General features: G+C 43.8%; 1 protein-coding gene across 3 annotated transcripts in view; it reads right to left on the bottom strand.

Annotated features, from left to right (window-relative positions):
* Positions 1 to 15,310, bottom strand: part of ZFP91 (ZFP91 zinc finger protein, atypical E3 ubiquitin ligase) — a 1,914,309-nt gene that overhangs the window by 596,537 nt on the left and 1,302,462 nt on the right. For all 3 annotated transcript variants that reach the window (XM_044084130.1, XM_044084129.1, XM_044084128.1), the window contains one exon: positions 1,286 to 1,364. In XM_044084130.1, the coding sequence (XP_043940065.1) occupies positions 1,286 to 1,364 (79 nt within the window). The remainder of the gene's footprint in view (positions 1 to 1,285; positions 1,365 to 15,310) is intronic.

The raw sequence follows: 15,310 nt of genomic DNA, 5'->3' as shown, positions 1-15,310 counted from the left end.
ATGTCTGACGCACCACAGAGGGACTGAAAGCTTTGGAATACTGGCCATACGTATGCGAAACTGAAGGGATAAACCTATATGCAGAATACTGCAACATGTGAATAGAAGGACATCATATTGTATTCATAAAGTAGCAGAGAGTATTCTAAGAGCTAAGCCAACACTGGAAAGGAGATGTTGCCGATAGGGATGACTATAATTAGGGATACAGACAATAGGCAAGAGCGGGCTATAATTTATTGGAGAAAACTGGCAAACAAACAAGGTACTGAGAGCAAATAATTAGGGAAATGTAACAGAATGGGAAGAGGCCAAGAATTAATTTGGACTGCAGTACAGAGACTGCCTTTCGTACCAAGGACTGATAGAGTATAGGCAATAGTGGGAACTTAAGCGAAAGACCAGCACTGGTAGAGCTTTTAGTACAATCTGGAACAGAAGCTGCTATTAAAAAATGAATTAGTACAGCATACAAAACCCTTCATAAATACGAGAATCAACCATAGGAGGTTAGAAAGGATTGGAAAAAGAGATTGGATAAGCAATTCACAAAAACAATGGGGGATATATGTATGTATGTATGTTTACCAAATATGCAACAAAGTCTAGAAGATTTAGGATCTCCGTTTGGAAGTGTTTACATAGGTATTTTATACCCCAAGTAGGCACCAAATAATTCATCCACAGGTAGAGAGCAAATGCTGGAGGCATGATGGGGAAGAGAAAGGGATAACGGGGAACATATGTTGTGGGAATGTAAACATGTTGGCAGACTTTAAAGATTCCCTGCAGACTGCTCTGTCAGAGATAATGATTAGGGTAACTAAGGAAATAATTTTTTGGGCTGTAATACAGAATCGGAATTGTCGAGACATAAGACCTTGCTGAGTCTAATTATGGTGGCTGCCAAAAAAAGCGATCACTAGAAAGTGGAAATCAAAGTCTAAATCAACTTTACTAGAAGTAGTAAATATAGTAACAGAGATAAAACTGGAATTAGGATCTTTAGAAAACGGTAGGAGCAAATTACATAGGAAAAATGGAACTGTGGGAACAATACATGAAGAGGAGGAACAAGCTTTAAAACAAGACAGGATATGAATGAGATCTGTAATGTCTGACGATGACTGAATAGATTACAAATGATGTATAATGTTTTCAACTACAATTATTTCAATGCAGCTTGTTTTTATTTATATAAATGTATGATTGCCTTTGTCATGCATGATAATTTAATAAAGATGTTTCCCGTTTTAAAAAACTGCCACTTCCATTAGCAACTGACCTGCAGGTAACGTGGGTGGGCAAGAACAGTCCCACATCCCTCCATCTCACAACGTACATACTGTATTGGAGGCTTCTTCCTGTGTAACACAAAAATGTATACAATTTAGCAGAAAAAAAAAAGTTAAGCACCTACCATAACTTACAATGTTTGTAGTCCATCTTGCCCGTCATTCTTACTCTTAGGATTGGAGCCGAACCTTGGCTGCAACTCGGCCATACTCTAGCTCGAAAACTTCTGGTTGGCTCGTGGCTAGGAGGTATCCCATGATGCATCACTAACACAACCCAGATCTGGTTTGCTGCAAGGGGAAACATACAGAGACAAAGAACAAACCAAGTCAAAAGGACTAACATAACCAAACAAACAGGAGACACTCTACCCCCAGGTCCTCAAGGAAGGGGGGGGGGTTCGTAAGAATGATTGGTGAGATGGACTACAAACATCGAACGTTATTGGTAGGTACATTACTTCTTTATGTTTTGTAGTCCTATCTCGTCTTCATTCTTACTCTTGGGACAGCGTCCCTAGCACCTTCATCTTGGGTGGCTCATTGGAAAATGCTCCTGAGTACTGTGGAACCAAAGGAAGTCCTGTTCCTGGAAGCCATATCCAATTTGTAATGAGTAATGAATGTATGAGGTGAAGCCCATGTTGCTGCAGCACAAATGTTGTCTATTGGAATTTTAGCCTGAAATGCTACCGAGATAGAGACAAGACCTGGTTGAATGAGCTTTCACCTTTAAGGGAAGATCTTTGCCACTGGATGAACAGACAAAGGAAATGCAGCTGGAAATCCAGTGAGATAATGTGACTTTAGAAATTGGAAGGCCCTTCCTAGCATCTGAAAAGGAAACAATTGATCTGACCTTCTGAAATCTTTAGTTCTGTCCAGATAAAAACACAATTGTCTATGCACATCTAGTTGGTGAAATTTGTACTCTGCCTTGTTAGAAAAAATAGGGAAGAAAACAGGCAATTCAATGGACTGATTAATATTAACTTGGGAAGAAACCTTAGGAATAAAGGAAGGGTTTTGTCTGTAAGGAGACCGACCCTATCTGTGTGAAACACCAAATAAGGGGGCTTAATGGAAAGAGCTTGTAGTAAAGAGACCCTTCTTGCAGAAATGATAGCCATTAAAAATATATTTTTCCAAGATAATAACTTAAGGTCACATGCTGCTGAGGGTTCGAAAGGACTTGATGCAAGTCTATGGAGAACAAAGTTCAAATCCCATGGCACCACCGGATCTATGACTGGGCATCTTAACGTGTTCCTTTTATGGAAAGCTCTACACAGTCTATGAGCCATAAGATTAGGTTCATTAGCCAAATGAAAAGTGGAAATAGCTGCCAGTTGAACTTTAATAGTGGCATCCTCTGAACTTTGGTGGAACAACTGAGAAAGGAAGTCTAAAATGGCAGAAATGGGAGCTGTGTAAGGATCAAGGTTTCTCTCATGGGCCCAAAAGGAGAATCTTTTCCATTTACTGCAATAAATCTTTCTGGTAGAAGGTTTGTGAGGATGTCAGAATGTGTACAACCTCAGGAGAAAAGTCATGAAGCCTGACTAGGGATGGAATTGGAGCAGCCAAGCTGTCAAATTGAGTATGTGGAGAGAGGCATGGAACACCCCTGACATGTGCGTCAGCAAATCTGGCACTGGGTCCAGAGTCCACGGTTTGTCCATTAGATGAGGTCTGAGAAAGGGGAATCAAATCTGTCGAGGCCAGTAAAGAGCAATTAGGATCATTTTGCTTCCCAAGGATATTGCTTTATGAATTACCTTCGATATGAGGGGGAATGGAGGGAAAGCATAGAGAAGTCCCGAGGGCCAATCGTGAACGAGTGCATCTCTGGGTGTGTCCCCTTCCGGGGGAATCAGGGTGAAGTAGTTGCTGCATTTGGTACTGAGAGGGGTGGCAAACAGATCACAGCAAGGCTGACCCTGTTTGCAAAAAATATGTTCTGTAATTTATGTGTTCAGAGACCACTCGTGATGCATCAGAATAGCCTTGCTGAGCCTGTCGGCTATCATGCTAGATTTCCCCAAGATGTGCATTGACCAGAAAGCGCTGGGAAGACACTGCCCACTCCAACACTCAAAGGACTTCTCTGCAGAGGGGGTAAGATTTGGTCCCGCCTTATTTGCTTATGTAACACACCACCGACATTGAGTGGATCGCAATCGTCCCTAGAGGGAGAAATCTGTGAAGTGCTTGCAACGCCAGAAGCACTGCTCTCATCTCCAAGACAATGATATGCAAATGAGCCTAGTGTTCCTGTCACGTGCCTTGGACTGTTCTCCCGAGATACTGCCCCCCCCCCCTATCTGGGAGGCATCTATGGTCACGGCGGCAATTGGGGGGGGGACAAACTGTCTGAGTTTAGATTGCTGGTCTGGGTCCACCAGCGAAGATCCTGTTTGCACAAATCTGTTATCAGGATGGAGTGAGACAAAAGTAGATACTGTAGTGACCACTGGGCAAAAAAGTAACCACTGCAGGACCCTCATGTGCAGTCTGACTAATGGAACTAATGTTATTGTTGAAACCATTGTCCTTAAGAACTTGAGCACCATCTTTGCTTTCGCTTTCCTTAGAAGAAAAAAGCTAAAAACGTGTTACCTGATGTTCTGAATTCTTTCTACGGGACGGTAAGCTCTCATTGAGACTGTTTATTTTGGCGTCAATAAAATTCACATGCTGAGAGGGCGATAATGCAGATTTTTGCCAATTTACTGTAATCCCTAACTGCAGGCAAGATGAAATAGTAACATCCCTGGCCTGTAACAGTAGATGCCTGGTGGCAGCAGTCAGGAGCAAGTCGTCCATGTATAGAAACACTTGGAATCCCTAACGTCTCAAGTGAGCCGTGACCACTGCCCCATGCATTTGAACACCCTGGGGACTGTGATGAGACCAAAGGGCAGGGAGCGAAACTCATAATGACTGGCTCCCAGCCGGAAGCGCAAGTGACTCCTTGATGCCCTGTCCATTTTGATATGGTAGTATTCATCCTGGAGGTCTATAAAGCACATCCAAATGTCTTTCCCTAACAACGGGAGTATCGACTGTAATGTGACCATTCAGAACTTGGACTTCTGCACAGATCTGTTCAATTTGCTGAGATCCAAGACGGGACTCAAGTCCCCTGTTCTTTTTGGCACCAAAAAGAATCAGGAGCAAGTCCCTAATCCTACTTGGTCTGCGGGGACAGTTTGGATGACTATTTACGAGCAACGTTTGGATTTCTAGAGTTTCTGAATCCCTGTGATTGGGTGGCACATCTGGGATTAGTCTGGTCTGAGAGGGTGGAGAAGAGAAGGGAATACGGTAACCTCTGGTAATCCTCCAATATCCACTTGTTGAGTGATATTGTGCCATGCTTCTGGGTATAAAGAAATATGACCCCCGATTGGCTCCAGACACGTGCAGTCAGGCCTCCTTTCAGAAGCGCTGGTAGGGACGACTACGAAAGGAATCACGGTCTCCATGGTTCTATGGGCCCCCTCTAACCCTAGGACGGCATCTACCGTTATTTCCTCCTCCTCTGCCTCTGGAGAAGGAATCACCTTGTGTCTCCTGAAAAAACCTTTGTGACTTTTTGAACAACACTTTGCCGCCCTTCTGCCCTTTGGTATAGGGTCTAAAGGAATGGAAAAACAGACTCCCATGGCAGACAGGGTTTTTCCTTCCTGGTCGCACCTGGCGAGTGTTTCCTTTACCTTGGTTCCAAACAATGAGGATCCGTCAAAAGGGGCGTTGGTAAACTTAGACTTAAAGGCCTCTGCAAAGTTACACAAACGCATCCAGGAATGTCTCCTAAGAGAGACTCCTGAACCCGCTGCCCTACTCACTCAATCAGCTGCGTAAGATATCAGCCTCATGGAGGAGTTCAGAATAGAATTTAGGATAGACATCCATGTGTTAACCTTCTGAGATACCACATCAGCTACGTTATCCTGCAGAGCATCTCCCAGCTATTTTAGGACATCTCTCTGGAGCCTTGTGAAATCAGACAGGTGAGTTGAGCAATTTAAGTGTAAAAGCCGCTGAAGAAACACGCTTCCCGTACCTATCCATCGTTCGAGACTCCTTGTTCGGTGGATGGATAGTGGAGGAAGCTTCGGCAAGTTCCTTTTTGGTGGCTGCTGCCACCACCATGGCATTTACTGGAACACCCTTAGTAAGAAAGTCCTTGTCCTGGGGTGCTGACAAAAATTTATTTGGTCTTCTAGGAACCGGTTCCACAGAATCCGAGATTCCCACACCTTTAGACTCATTAGATCCAGTAGCTCATCAAAAGGTGAAGACACCCAAGAGGCGGAGGGTTGAGACCCGAAAGCCTTCAGGTACACTGACTTCTCATCAGAAGGGGCTGTGGTGGGCCAGCCGCCTCTGTTTCAGGATCTCAAGGATATCTGCCAATGAGATATCATCAGAGGATGACTTGGGGGGGATCCTTCTGACTCCTTGAGGTCAGTGCCCGATTTAATAGACTCATCAGGGGAGTCAAAATGTTTCCTCTTATAAGTTTTCTTCCTAGGTAGCTCCTCAGAAAGGTATTCTGGGAGACCTCAGAAGACTGGGGACCACTCATTAAGGTTTCCTGAGGCTGCGAGTCATTTCTGGTTTGGGAGAGAGAGAGAGAGGGAGATGAGACTGAAGTCGGCGCTTTAGGGGGAAGTGTGTCGGTACCTGTGGTTGAAACTGAAAACCTGGACAGCACACTCCTCATCACCTCGAAGGCCGATACTCCCGGCTCCGAGGATGCCCTCCGCTCGGAACCGAAGTTCGATTCAAAGCACCCCCCTCGTGCCCGACCAGAGAACTGAGAACCCTAGACCCCACAGAGGGCACCGAAAGGGTCGGAGCGGATATCGGAACAGAGAGACCAACTGAGGTAGCTGGAAGTGACCTTTCCACAACCCGAGGAACTGACAACTTTGGCTCCAAAGGCTCAGAGAAGCTCAGAGGAGGAACAATGACAGGGTGTGAGGACACAATAGGCTCCGGAGCAGACTGGGACAGAGATGAAAGTAAATTTGCCAGCGCCGAAGTCTGAAGCAGTCTATGCACCACTCTCTCCATGTCCTCATCAGAAAGGGTCCTAGAGGACCTGAAAGATAGAGTGGGGGACCTAGATCGCTGGAATATAGGAGAACTAAGAGTCGGGGAAACTGGTCGGACTTAACTGATACTGCATCTCTGAGCTTGTCAGCTTATCGGCTCCGAAGTGCCTGGAGCTGAAACTGATGGATCCACAATGGAAACCTCAGTCAGCACTAAGACCAGTGAAGTCGAAGAGGATGTAGTCACTTTTGTAATTTTGTCTGGCGGCTCCGACGACACAGAATGGGTGGGAGACTGCCTTTTTGTAGTTTTTGGTTCATCTTTCTTAGAAGAGGAAGGAGATTTAGAGCTGGAGGATGAAAATGTCAATTCTTCCTCAAAGGAATGTTTCAATAGTTCTTTTAAAATAAGTTTGTTCTTCCTTTCCTGAAGAACACGGGGACTAAATGCATGACAAAACAGGCAAGACTCTTGGAGGTGAATAGCCCCCAAACAATACACACACAAATTGTGCCCATCCGTTAAGGACATTTTCTGGGCACATTTAGTAAATTTTTTGAAGCCTGAAGGCTTATGGTCCTTAGTATCTTTGGACATATTGCAATAAGCAGTAAGGCAAAGCAAAAAGTACAGTTTTGTACCTACCGTAAATGTAGATGTTCGAAGATCCACATTGCTGCAGTCCTTACCATATGGGGTAGTCCGCTGTCCCCGGTCGGCCCGAATACCAAAGTATTAGGCTGACGTCGGTCATGGGCGCTCAGATCTGACATCAGAGCGTCAGGGTATAAAAGCGCATGACCGACGTCATATCCTCAGTCTTTTCTTGCCCCAGATGTCAGAAGGCCCTAAAAAGAAAGGCCAAAAATAGAATACCTCCCAAAAGCATGCCCAACAACAACCACCACCCAAACCATATAACCATGCCAAACTACAGTGGGGAAGGAGGGAGGGTAAATTGGACTGCAGCAATGTGGATCTTCGAACATCTACATTTATGGTAGGTACAAAACTGTACTATGTTCTTCATCTCACATTGCTGCAGTCCTTACATATGGGTAGAATCCCAAAGCAGAGGTAAAGGGAGGATGGCAAAATCATAAAGCATTAGGGGCTGCCAAAATGCCCTGTAATATTGCAGTGGCAAATCCAGCCCTAGACTTAGAATAAAGAGGAAGGTGGTAATGTTTAGAAAAAGTATGTACTGAACTCCAAGTAGCTTCTTCCAAAATATCTTTTGTAGCTACCCCCCCTGAGAAAGGCAGTAGAAGTGGCAGCAGCTCTAGTGGAATGAGGTCTGATTCCAGCCAGAATCTCCTTACCATGATGGGAATAACAGAAAGAAATACAAAAACCAATCCATTTAGAAATAGTTTGTTTTGAAACAGGTTTTCCCTGAGAACCTAAAGCAAAAGAAACAAACAACTGCTGAGACTGCCTGAACCCCTTGGTTCTGCTCAAATAATAACGCAACTGCCTGTGAATATCCAAAGTATGCAAAATCTTCTCCCCTTTATTTTGGGGGTTTGCATAAAAAGTAAGCAAATGAATAGTTTGGTTCAAGGCCACACTAGAAACCACTTTAGGCATAAAGGAAGGATTAGTACGCAAAGATACCCTATCCTTATGAAAAATCAGGAAAGGTTCCACTGCCATAAGGGCCTGTAATTCAGAAACCCTTCTTGCAGAGGTAATGGCCAACAAAAAAGCAGTCTTCCATGACAAATACTTTAACTCGGCAGTAGCTGCAGGCTCAAAAGGTTGTAGAGTAAGTTTTTCCAACACAAAATTGAGATCCCAAGCAGGAGTAGGAGCTCTACGTGGGGTCTTATGTTCTTTGCCCCTCTAAGAAATTGCTTAAACAAAGGATGAGAGAATAAAGGAGGGTCACAGTCATAGTGAGCAGAAATGGCTGCAGCATGAACCTTTATAGAGGAGAAAGACAAACCTTTGTCCAATAACTCAGTAAGATATTGAAGAGAAGCACTTAAATCAGGCTTGGAAACATCAAAGTCCTTCGCTTTGCTCCAAATAAAAAATCTCCTCCATTTATCAGCGTAAACTTTCCTTGTACTAGGCCTTCTGGCCTCCAAAATAACATTCAAAACTTGTTGTGGAAGCTGAGACCCTCCAGGGTCTAAAACAGAATATGCCAGGCTGTTAGATGCAGAGACTGAATCCTGACATTGAGGAAGTGATTGCCCTCCTGAGACAAAAGGTGCGGAATCAAAGGCAGAGGCCATGGAGGCTCATACTAAACTCCTCAGTAGTGGGTACCAGTGCTGTCGAGGCCAATCCGGCGCTATCAGAATCATGGATGGCTTGTCTTGTCTGGCCTTCAAGAGTACCTTGGGGAGGAGAGGCAGAGGTGGAAAGGCATAGACATGAAGATTGCTCCAACTGAATGATAGAGCATCCACCTTCCAAGCTGTGTGATGAAACATTTTTGTGCAAAACTTTGGCAACTGGTAATTTAGTGGAGAAGCGAACAGATCTATGTCTGGAGTCCCCCATAACACTGTCAACTTTTGAAATACATGAGGATCCAATTTCCACTCGTGAGGATCCACTATTTGTCTGCTCAACACATCTGCTAAGGAGTTCTGTGCTCCTGGTAGAAACCTTGCCTGAAGATTGAGGTGTAAACAGAGTAGTCTCCCACAAAATCATCGCTTGTCTGCAAAGAGGGTACGAATGGGTTCCCCCTTGCTTGTTGATGTACCACATGACAGTAGTGTTGTCTGTTTGAATCAACACCTGCCCTGGGTGAAGTAAATCCTTGAAAGCCATCAATGCAAATTGGACTGCTAGCATCTCCTTCAAGTTGATATGCAAATGTTGAAGTCTGACAGGCCACGTGTCTTGCACCCATTTTCCATTGAGGTGTGCTCCCCAAGCCTTGTCCGAGGCATCTGTCGTTAGAATCTGACTCGCCTCTGGTCGGGTCACAGAGAGTCCCTTGTTTAGGTGACATTCCTGAGCCCACCACAAAAATTCCTTCTGAATGCAAGATATTATCTGAATGACAGTGTCTAGATCTTGGCAGTGTTGTGTCCATACATTTTTGAGATACCATTGAAGCTTCCTCATATGCAGTTTGGCATTGGGAAGCACCAGAATACAAGATGCCATGAACCCCAAGGCTTGAAGGACTGTCCCTGCAGTCAGCCTGGACTGTAGAGACATTTGATGGAAATAAAGAGAAAGGCTTCTTTGTTTGTCCGGGGTCAAAAAAGCCATCTGGGAAGCTGTATTCAGTCTCACACCCAGAAAGCACATGTCCTGAGAGGGTACTAGACTGGACTTTGTTTCGTTCACAGAATACCCTAGGCATCTTAACACTACCATCACATACTGTAGATGATGAAGAAGTTTGTCCTTGTCTTGTGCAATAATCAGGCAATCGTCCAAATAAGGATAAATCTGTATTCCTCTTAACCTGAAAAAGGCTATCACTGGAGCCAGAACCTTTGTGAACACTCTGGGCGCAGTAGATAAGCCAAAGGGCAATACAGAGAACTGATAATGTAAATTTCCAGCCCGAAAACGCAGGTACCTCCTGCAACTGGGCCTGATAGGAACATGAAGATAAGCCTCTTTGAGATCCAGAGTTACCATCCAGTGATCTTTTCCCAACAGAGGTAAAAGCTGTTGTAACGTCAGCATTTTGAACTTTGGAATGTCCAGATAAGTGTTGAGGATAGATAAATCTAAAATCGGTCTCCACGTGTTCCCTTTCTTTGGTACTAGAAACAGGCGAGAATAAAATCCTAGGCCCACTTCTGACAGAGGAACTGGCTGTATAGCTCCCATTTGAAGAAGTAAAGAAATCTGTTTGTGAGCCTCTATCCTTTGCCGAGGAGGAACGTCTGGCATGCTTTTGAAAGGAGGCAATGTATGGAAATAGAACTTGTAGCCTCGGTTTATAATGTCCAATACCCATTTGTCCTGGGTGACTAAAAGCCAGTTTTGCTTTAAAAGTGCTAACTTTCCTCCCAAAGGAGCTGCTAGGCAAGAAGAATCTGGCAGCTGAAAATGCAGGTCATTGGGCCTGTTTACGAAAGGACTGGCCCCTGCCCTCACCTGCAGATTGTGCAGGCGAACTCCATGTTCTAGGCCTGAAGGTACTCTGAGCCCTGCCCCTACCACGTCTAGATCTACCCCTAGACTGAGAATCAGAAGAAGGGTACGTCCACCCCTTAGTAGGCCAATTTCTACTAAACTTTGGAGGTTGTACCTGCAAAAAATCTTTAACAGTCTGCATAGACTTAGCCTTGTCTTCCATTTTCTTTAAAACAGACTCCACAGGGGGACCAAACAAAACTTCAGACTGTAAAGGAGCATCCAGAATTCTAGTTTTAACATGCTCGGACAAATTCTGATCCTTAAGCCAGGCGTGCCTACGAAGAACTGAACCAGTGGCAGCCACCCTAGAAGAGGCCTGTAAAGCATCAAAACCACACTGCAAAGAATGTTTACCCACCTGTTCAGAGACATGTACTAAATCTTGCAATTCTTTACACTCTATGCCCTCTGCCAAAGCATCCACTTTAGATTTTAGCTGAGAAAGGAGGAAATTCTGATACTTCAACATATGAAATTGGCAATTTAAAGCCCTCATTGCTAAAGTAGAAGAGGTATACACCTTCTTACCCCATCTGTCCAAAGCTCTAGCTTCTTTATCTAGAGGAACCGGATTCTTTACAACAGAGGCTCTAACACCCTTAGGCCCCTGACTAATAGTTTCTGGGTCTGCCCTAGGACTTTTATACAGATATTTATGAGCCTCAGGCACCCTGTAGTACCTGTCTGGTTTAACTGGCGCAGGAGGCAAAGAATCTGGATTAAGGGAAGCCTCTGAGAAAACATCTTGAACAACATCCAAAACAGGAGGTATAGCCAAGGGTCTATGCTGTGGTAAAAACAAGAATTCCCTAAGCCTCTTCCGTGAATCAGAGAAATCCTGTCCTTCCCACTTAAAATGCTCCCTCATGGAATGTAGAGTTTCTGAAAATGAAAAATCCTCTGGAGGAGAAGCAGAAGGAGTGGAATCCTCTGCATCAGAATCAGAATAAGGAGGAAAATCTTGAATGTCTTCAGCAGAAGACTCTGAATCATTTGAGGCCTGATCTAAACTTTCCAACTCTGGCTCCACCCTGGGCCTCTTATCAGGAGGGGGCATAGAACCTCTAATTAAAGAAATCAAATCTTCTGCCATTTTAAGCATGTGCTTTTTAGGCACAGACCCTGAAGCACCAGGACTGACACCAGAGGAAGGCAAAACAGACCTGCCCTTAGAAGGAGCCTTAGAAATAGTAGTAGGAGGCCTAACCACCTTAGGCACAGAAGGGAGAACAGTAACCTGAGAGGCCCCTTCAGCCTGACCAGATTCCTGTGAGGCCACATCTTGCAAAATCAAAGTTTCCCCCTGAGACTCAACAGAAACTTCAGCCGGATCCACCTGTTCCACTGAAGCTTCTAAAGGACCGGCGTCCGAAACGGACGAATCATCCTGTCTAGGTTTCAAAGATTTGTCTTTGCGCTTCTTAGAGGAAGCGGGCGTCGGAGGATCCGACGGCATATTATAATTACACCGCTTACCAAAGACTAACCTAGCGCAATCTAACCTTCGTTTTATGGTGCGCTTATTAAACCTAGCACAAAACCGACACCCGACTACGTCGTGCTCAGGTCCCAAACAAGGAATACAAAGAGAGTGATAATCCCTATGCGGTATCTGTTTCCCACAAGAAATACAATTATTCACTTTTTCTGACATCCGGAATTAACTTAGGCAAGAAAAAAACAAAATATTCCCCAACGGGGTACTTAGCCCAACTTGGTTTCGGTCTGAAACTCAGAATACGAAAATTTCAGAACGCCGAACGGCACTTGCAACGCTGCTTCTGCATCGGACCATGCGGCAAAAAAGACTGAGGATATGACGTCGGTCATGCGCTTTTATACCCTGACGCTCTGATGTCAGATCTGAGCGCCCATGACCGACGTCAGCCTAATACTTTGGTATTCGGGCCGACCGGGGACAGCGGACTACCCCATATGTAAGTACTGCAGCAATGTGAGATGAAGAACATCAACTGTATTCAAGCAGATAGAACATGAACCATACAGACAAATAGGCAAGCAGAGGACTAGGTCCTCTAACTTAAACGGGCCTAGCCCAGGGAAAGACAAAAACAGAACAGAGGACTAGGTCCACTAACTTAAATGGCCTAGCCCAAGGGGAAAGGAAAAAGGTAACAGAAACAAGCAGCACAAGAGAAGCGATGCAGAGATACAATAGGTCAACAAAGAACGGGCCAATCAAAGTACACACAGTAACGATGCAGCAAAATAAGTCTAAAACAGACAAGGACTGCAAAAACACACTAAACTACCAAAAAAAAATTGATTCTAGCAAACAAACTAGTCAAAGATATTAAAAAATGTCACTTAGCCACAGCCAAGAAGAATTACGTCTGAGCTGAACAAGCGGCAAATGAGATCTGGGTTGTGTTAGTGATGCATCATGGGATACCCCCTAGCCACGAGACAACCAGAAGATTTCGAGCTAGAGTATGGCAGAGTCGCAGCCGAGGTTCGGCTCCGATCTCAAGAGTAAGAATGCAGGCGAGATAGGACTACAGAATATTACATTTTCTGAGTATAACTTTTTTTTGTGATTTCTTTTTGTAAACATTTTCATCAATGTTATATACGGTGCATTCTTCACTAACTGCAAGCAACCATGTCACAGCCACCAGTGTAACCACTAATTCCTGAAGCCAACAAACAAAAAAAAAAAAAAAAAAAAAATGACAACTTTCATGGATAAAGGACTCCGAGAAAACAACTATTCTTACATCTTTCAAATACTGTATAATTCAGACATTATTTTACCTCAGAGCTTTAATGCACATCTTGTGTGACTGAATATGAATGAACAGCAAGCATTACAGTTTCTAAACAGCAGCAGATGCTGCAGTTGGAAACTGACTGTGTGAGCCAAAGGCACCTGACCTAGGTGGACTCTACCTCCTTGGAGATGATCTTTAATAATTCTAGCAAAAGAAAGATACCCAAAATAAGCAATGACTTATTCCGATTAACAGAATTTACAAGCATTCAAGAGAATGAAGGCAGGGTGTTTTTTTCAGCCATGAAAAGATGTGTAGAATACCTCACGTGAAAAATAATTTGTCAAATCCTGTGGAGTAAAGGGTTGAAGCCTGGATTATGAGTCAGGCAACCAGAGACTGGTTAGTGAATTGGGTGACTCACTGAGCTGACAGTGCTATCCTGGGGAAGGGTCTGTGCTGATGTACCTCCATGACCGCAACAACATTTTCCAAATTTATTTTAAAAGAACAAGTTCAGCTATCAGTAAGCACTTTTCGTCTAGATTACAGACTTCAGACTAAATGAGTTAAAACACCAATTAAGTATTTACACCCCTGAAAATGACCAATCCATTAAGCTAATTAACCTTCATCCACCATACCAAACTTTTTCTTTTAAAACAATTTTGTATTTACTTAAGGAAATAACAGATATTGCTCATATGCTTTAATTTTTAGCACACTGTCAATACTAACCATGTCATTTATCCCAGGCCAAGAGGAAGCATTTAAAAAGATTTGCCACCACAATATCCTCTGTTCTAATATAACTGGCCAATTATAACAATTAACTAGCTTAATTGATTATTTGCAGAGGTATAAATACTTGGTGTTTTAACTCATTTAATTTGAAGTAGTCTGTAATCTAGATGAAAGCGCTGTTTAGTGAATGTTCTTTTAAAAAAAATTGGAGAATTTTGTGGCTGTCGTGGAGTTTTACATTGGTGTTTCTAGTGTTTCCAGTTGTGTATAATAGTGTTGTACTGATGTAGACAGACTGCTTCATTATACTCCCAGTACAGATGCTTGCTGGGCTGGACATGTGGGATGGCCAAGGAGGTGTGACTAAACTTAGGCCCAGAGGTGGCATTCTTCATTAGGCTATATCTCACATGTTGCCTAGCTGACATACTTAGTTTCAGCAAGCTTAGGCAGGGCCTAAGTAAAAGCCTGATGTGAACACCACATACGTTTGCTGCAAGCACCTGCTTTGCTCAACCCTGGACATTGGTATCTAATTCCACTTCAAACTCTGCTGGCAGTCCCATCTTTGGGGGTGGGGGGATAGTACTGAATCAATGCCAGCTCACAGAATAGTTGTGTAAAATGTTACCATAACCATAGATGTCCTTCTCTTCTATGTTGCAGTATTTATTTACATATGGGTAGTATTCTGCTACTCAACCAGATGTCCAGCTTAGATACAAAAGCTTCAAGCTACTGCCTGTACGTGGGACACTGCACGTAGGCTCCTCGAATGTCAGACATAAAAAGGGATGTACGCATGTACAATCCTCAGAATGTAGTAGTCCCATGAGGAAAACTAAAGGGAGACCATGAAGACAGTCATCCAAAGAATGAGCAACATGTAGGAGGGGAGGCATGTGAAACAGAATACTGCAAGACAAAAGAGAAGGACATCTATGGTTATGGTAAGCTTAACTATTCTGTGTCCTTCTATTCAATGTTGCAGTATTCTTTACATATGGGAGCGTGCCAAAGCTGAAGGGGAACCCAGGGAGGGGGAAGGAACAGACAGATCATGCAGAAACATTTTCCAGAAATTCATGCAGGATTGCTCTAGCAAACCCTGCTCTGGCCCTGGAAATATTATCCAGCTTGTAAAGTTTTGTAAAGGTATGAACAGAAGACCATGTGGCAGCTTCCAAAATGGAATGAGTATCCAACCCCTTGAAGAAATTTCCTGAGGATGCAACAGATCTAGTGGAATGGGGCTTAACAGAAGAGGATAAGGATTTCACATGAAAAGGATAGCAAAACAAAATGGCCTTAAGAATCCATGAAGAGATAGCTTGCTTAGAAACAGGC

The sequence above is a fragment of the Protopterus annectens genome, chromosome 9.part0, assembly GCF_019279795.1.
Source record: "Protopterus annectens isolate FY-2018-M chromosome 9.part0, PAN1.0, whole genome shotgun sequence".
Taxonomy (NCBI): Eukaryota; Metazoa; Chordata; order Ceratodontiformes; family Protopteridae; genus Protopterus; species Protopterus annectens.
Note: the sequence above shows the minus strand (reverse complement) of the source record. Positions and strands in the feature narration are given on the sequence as shown.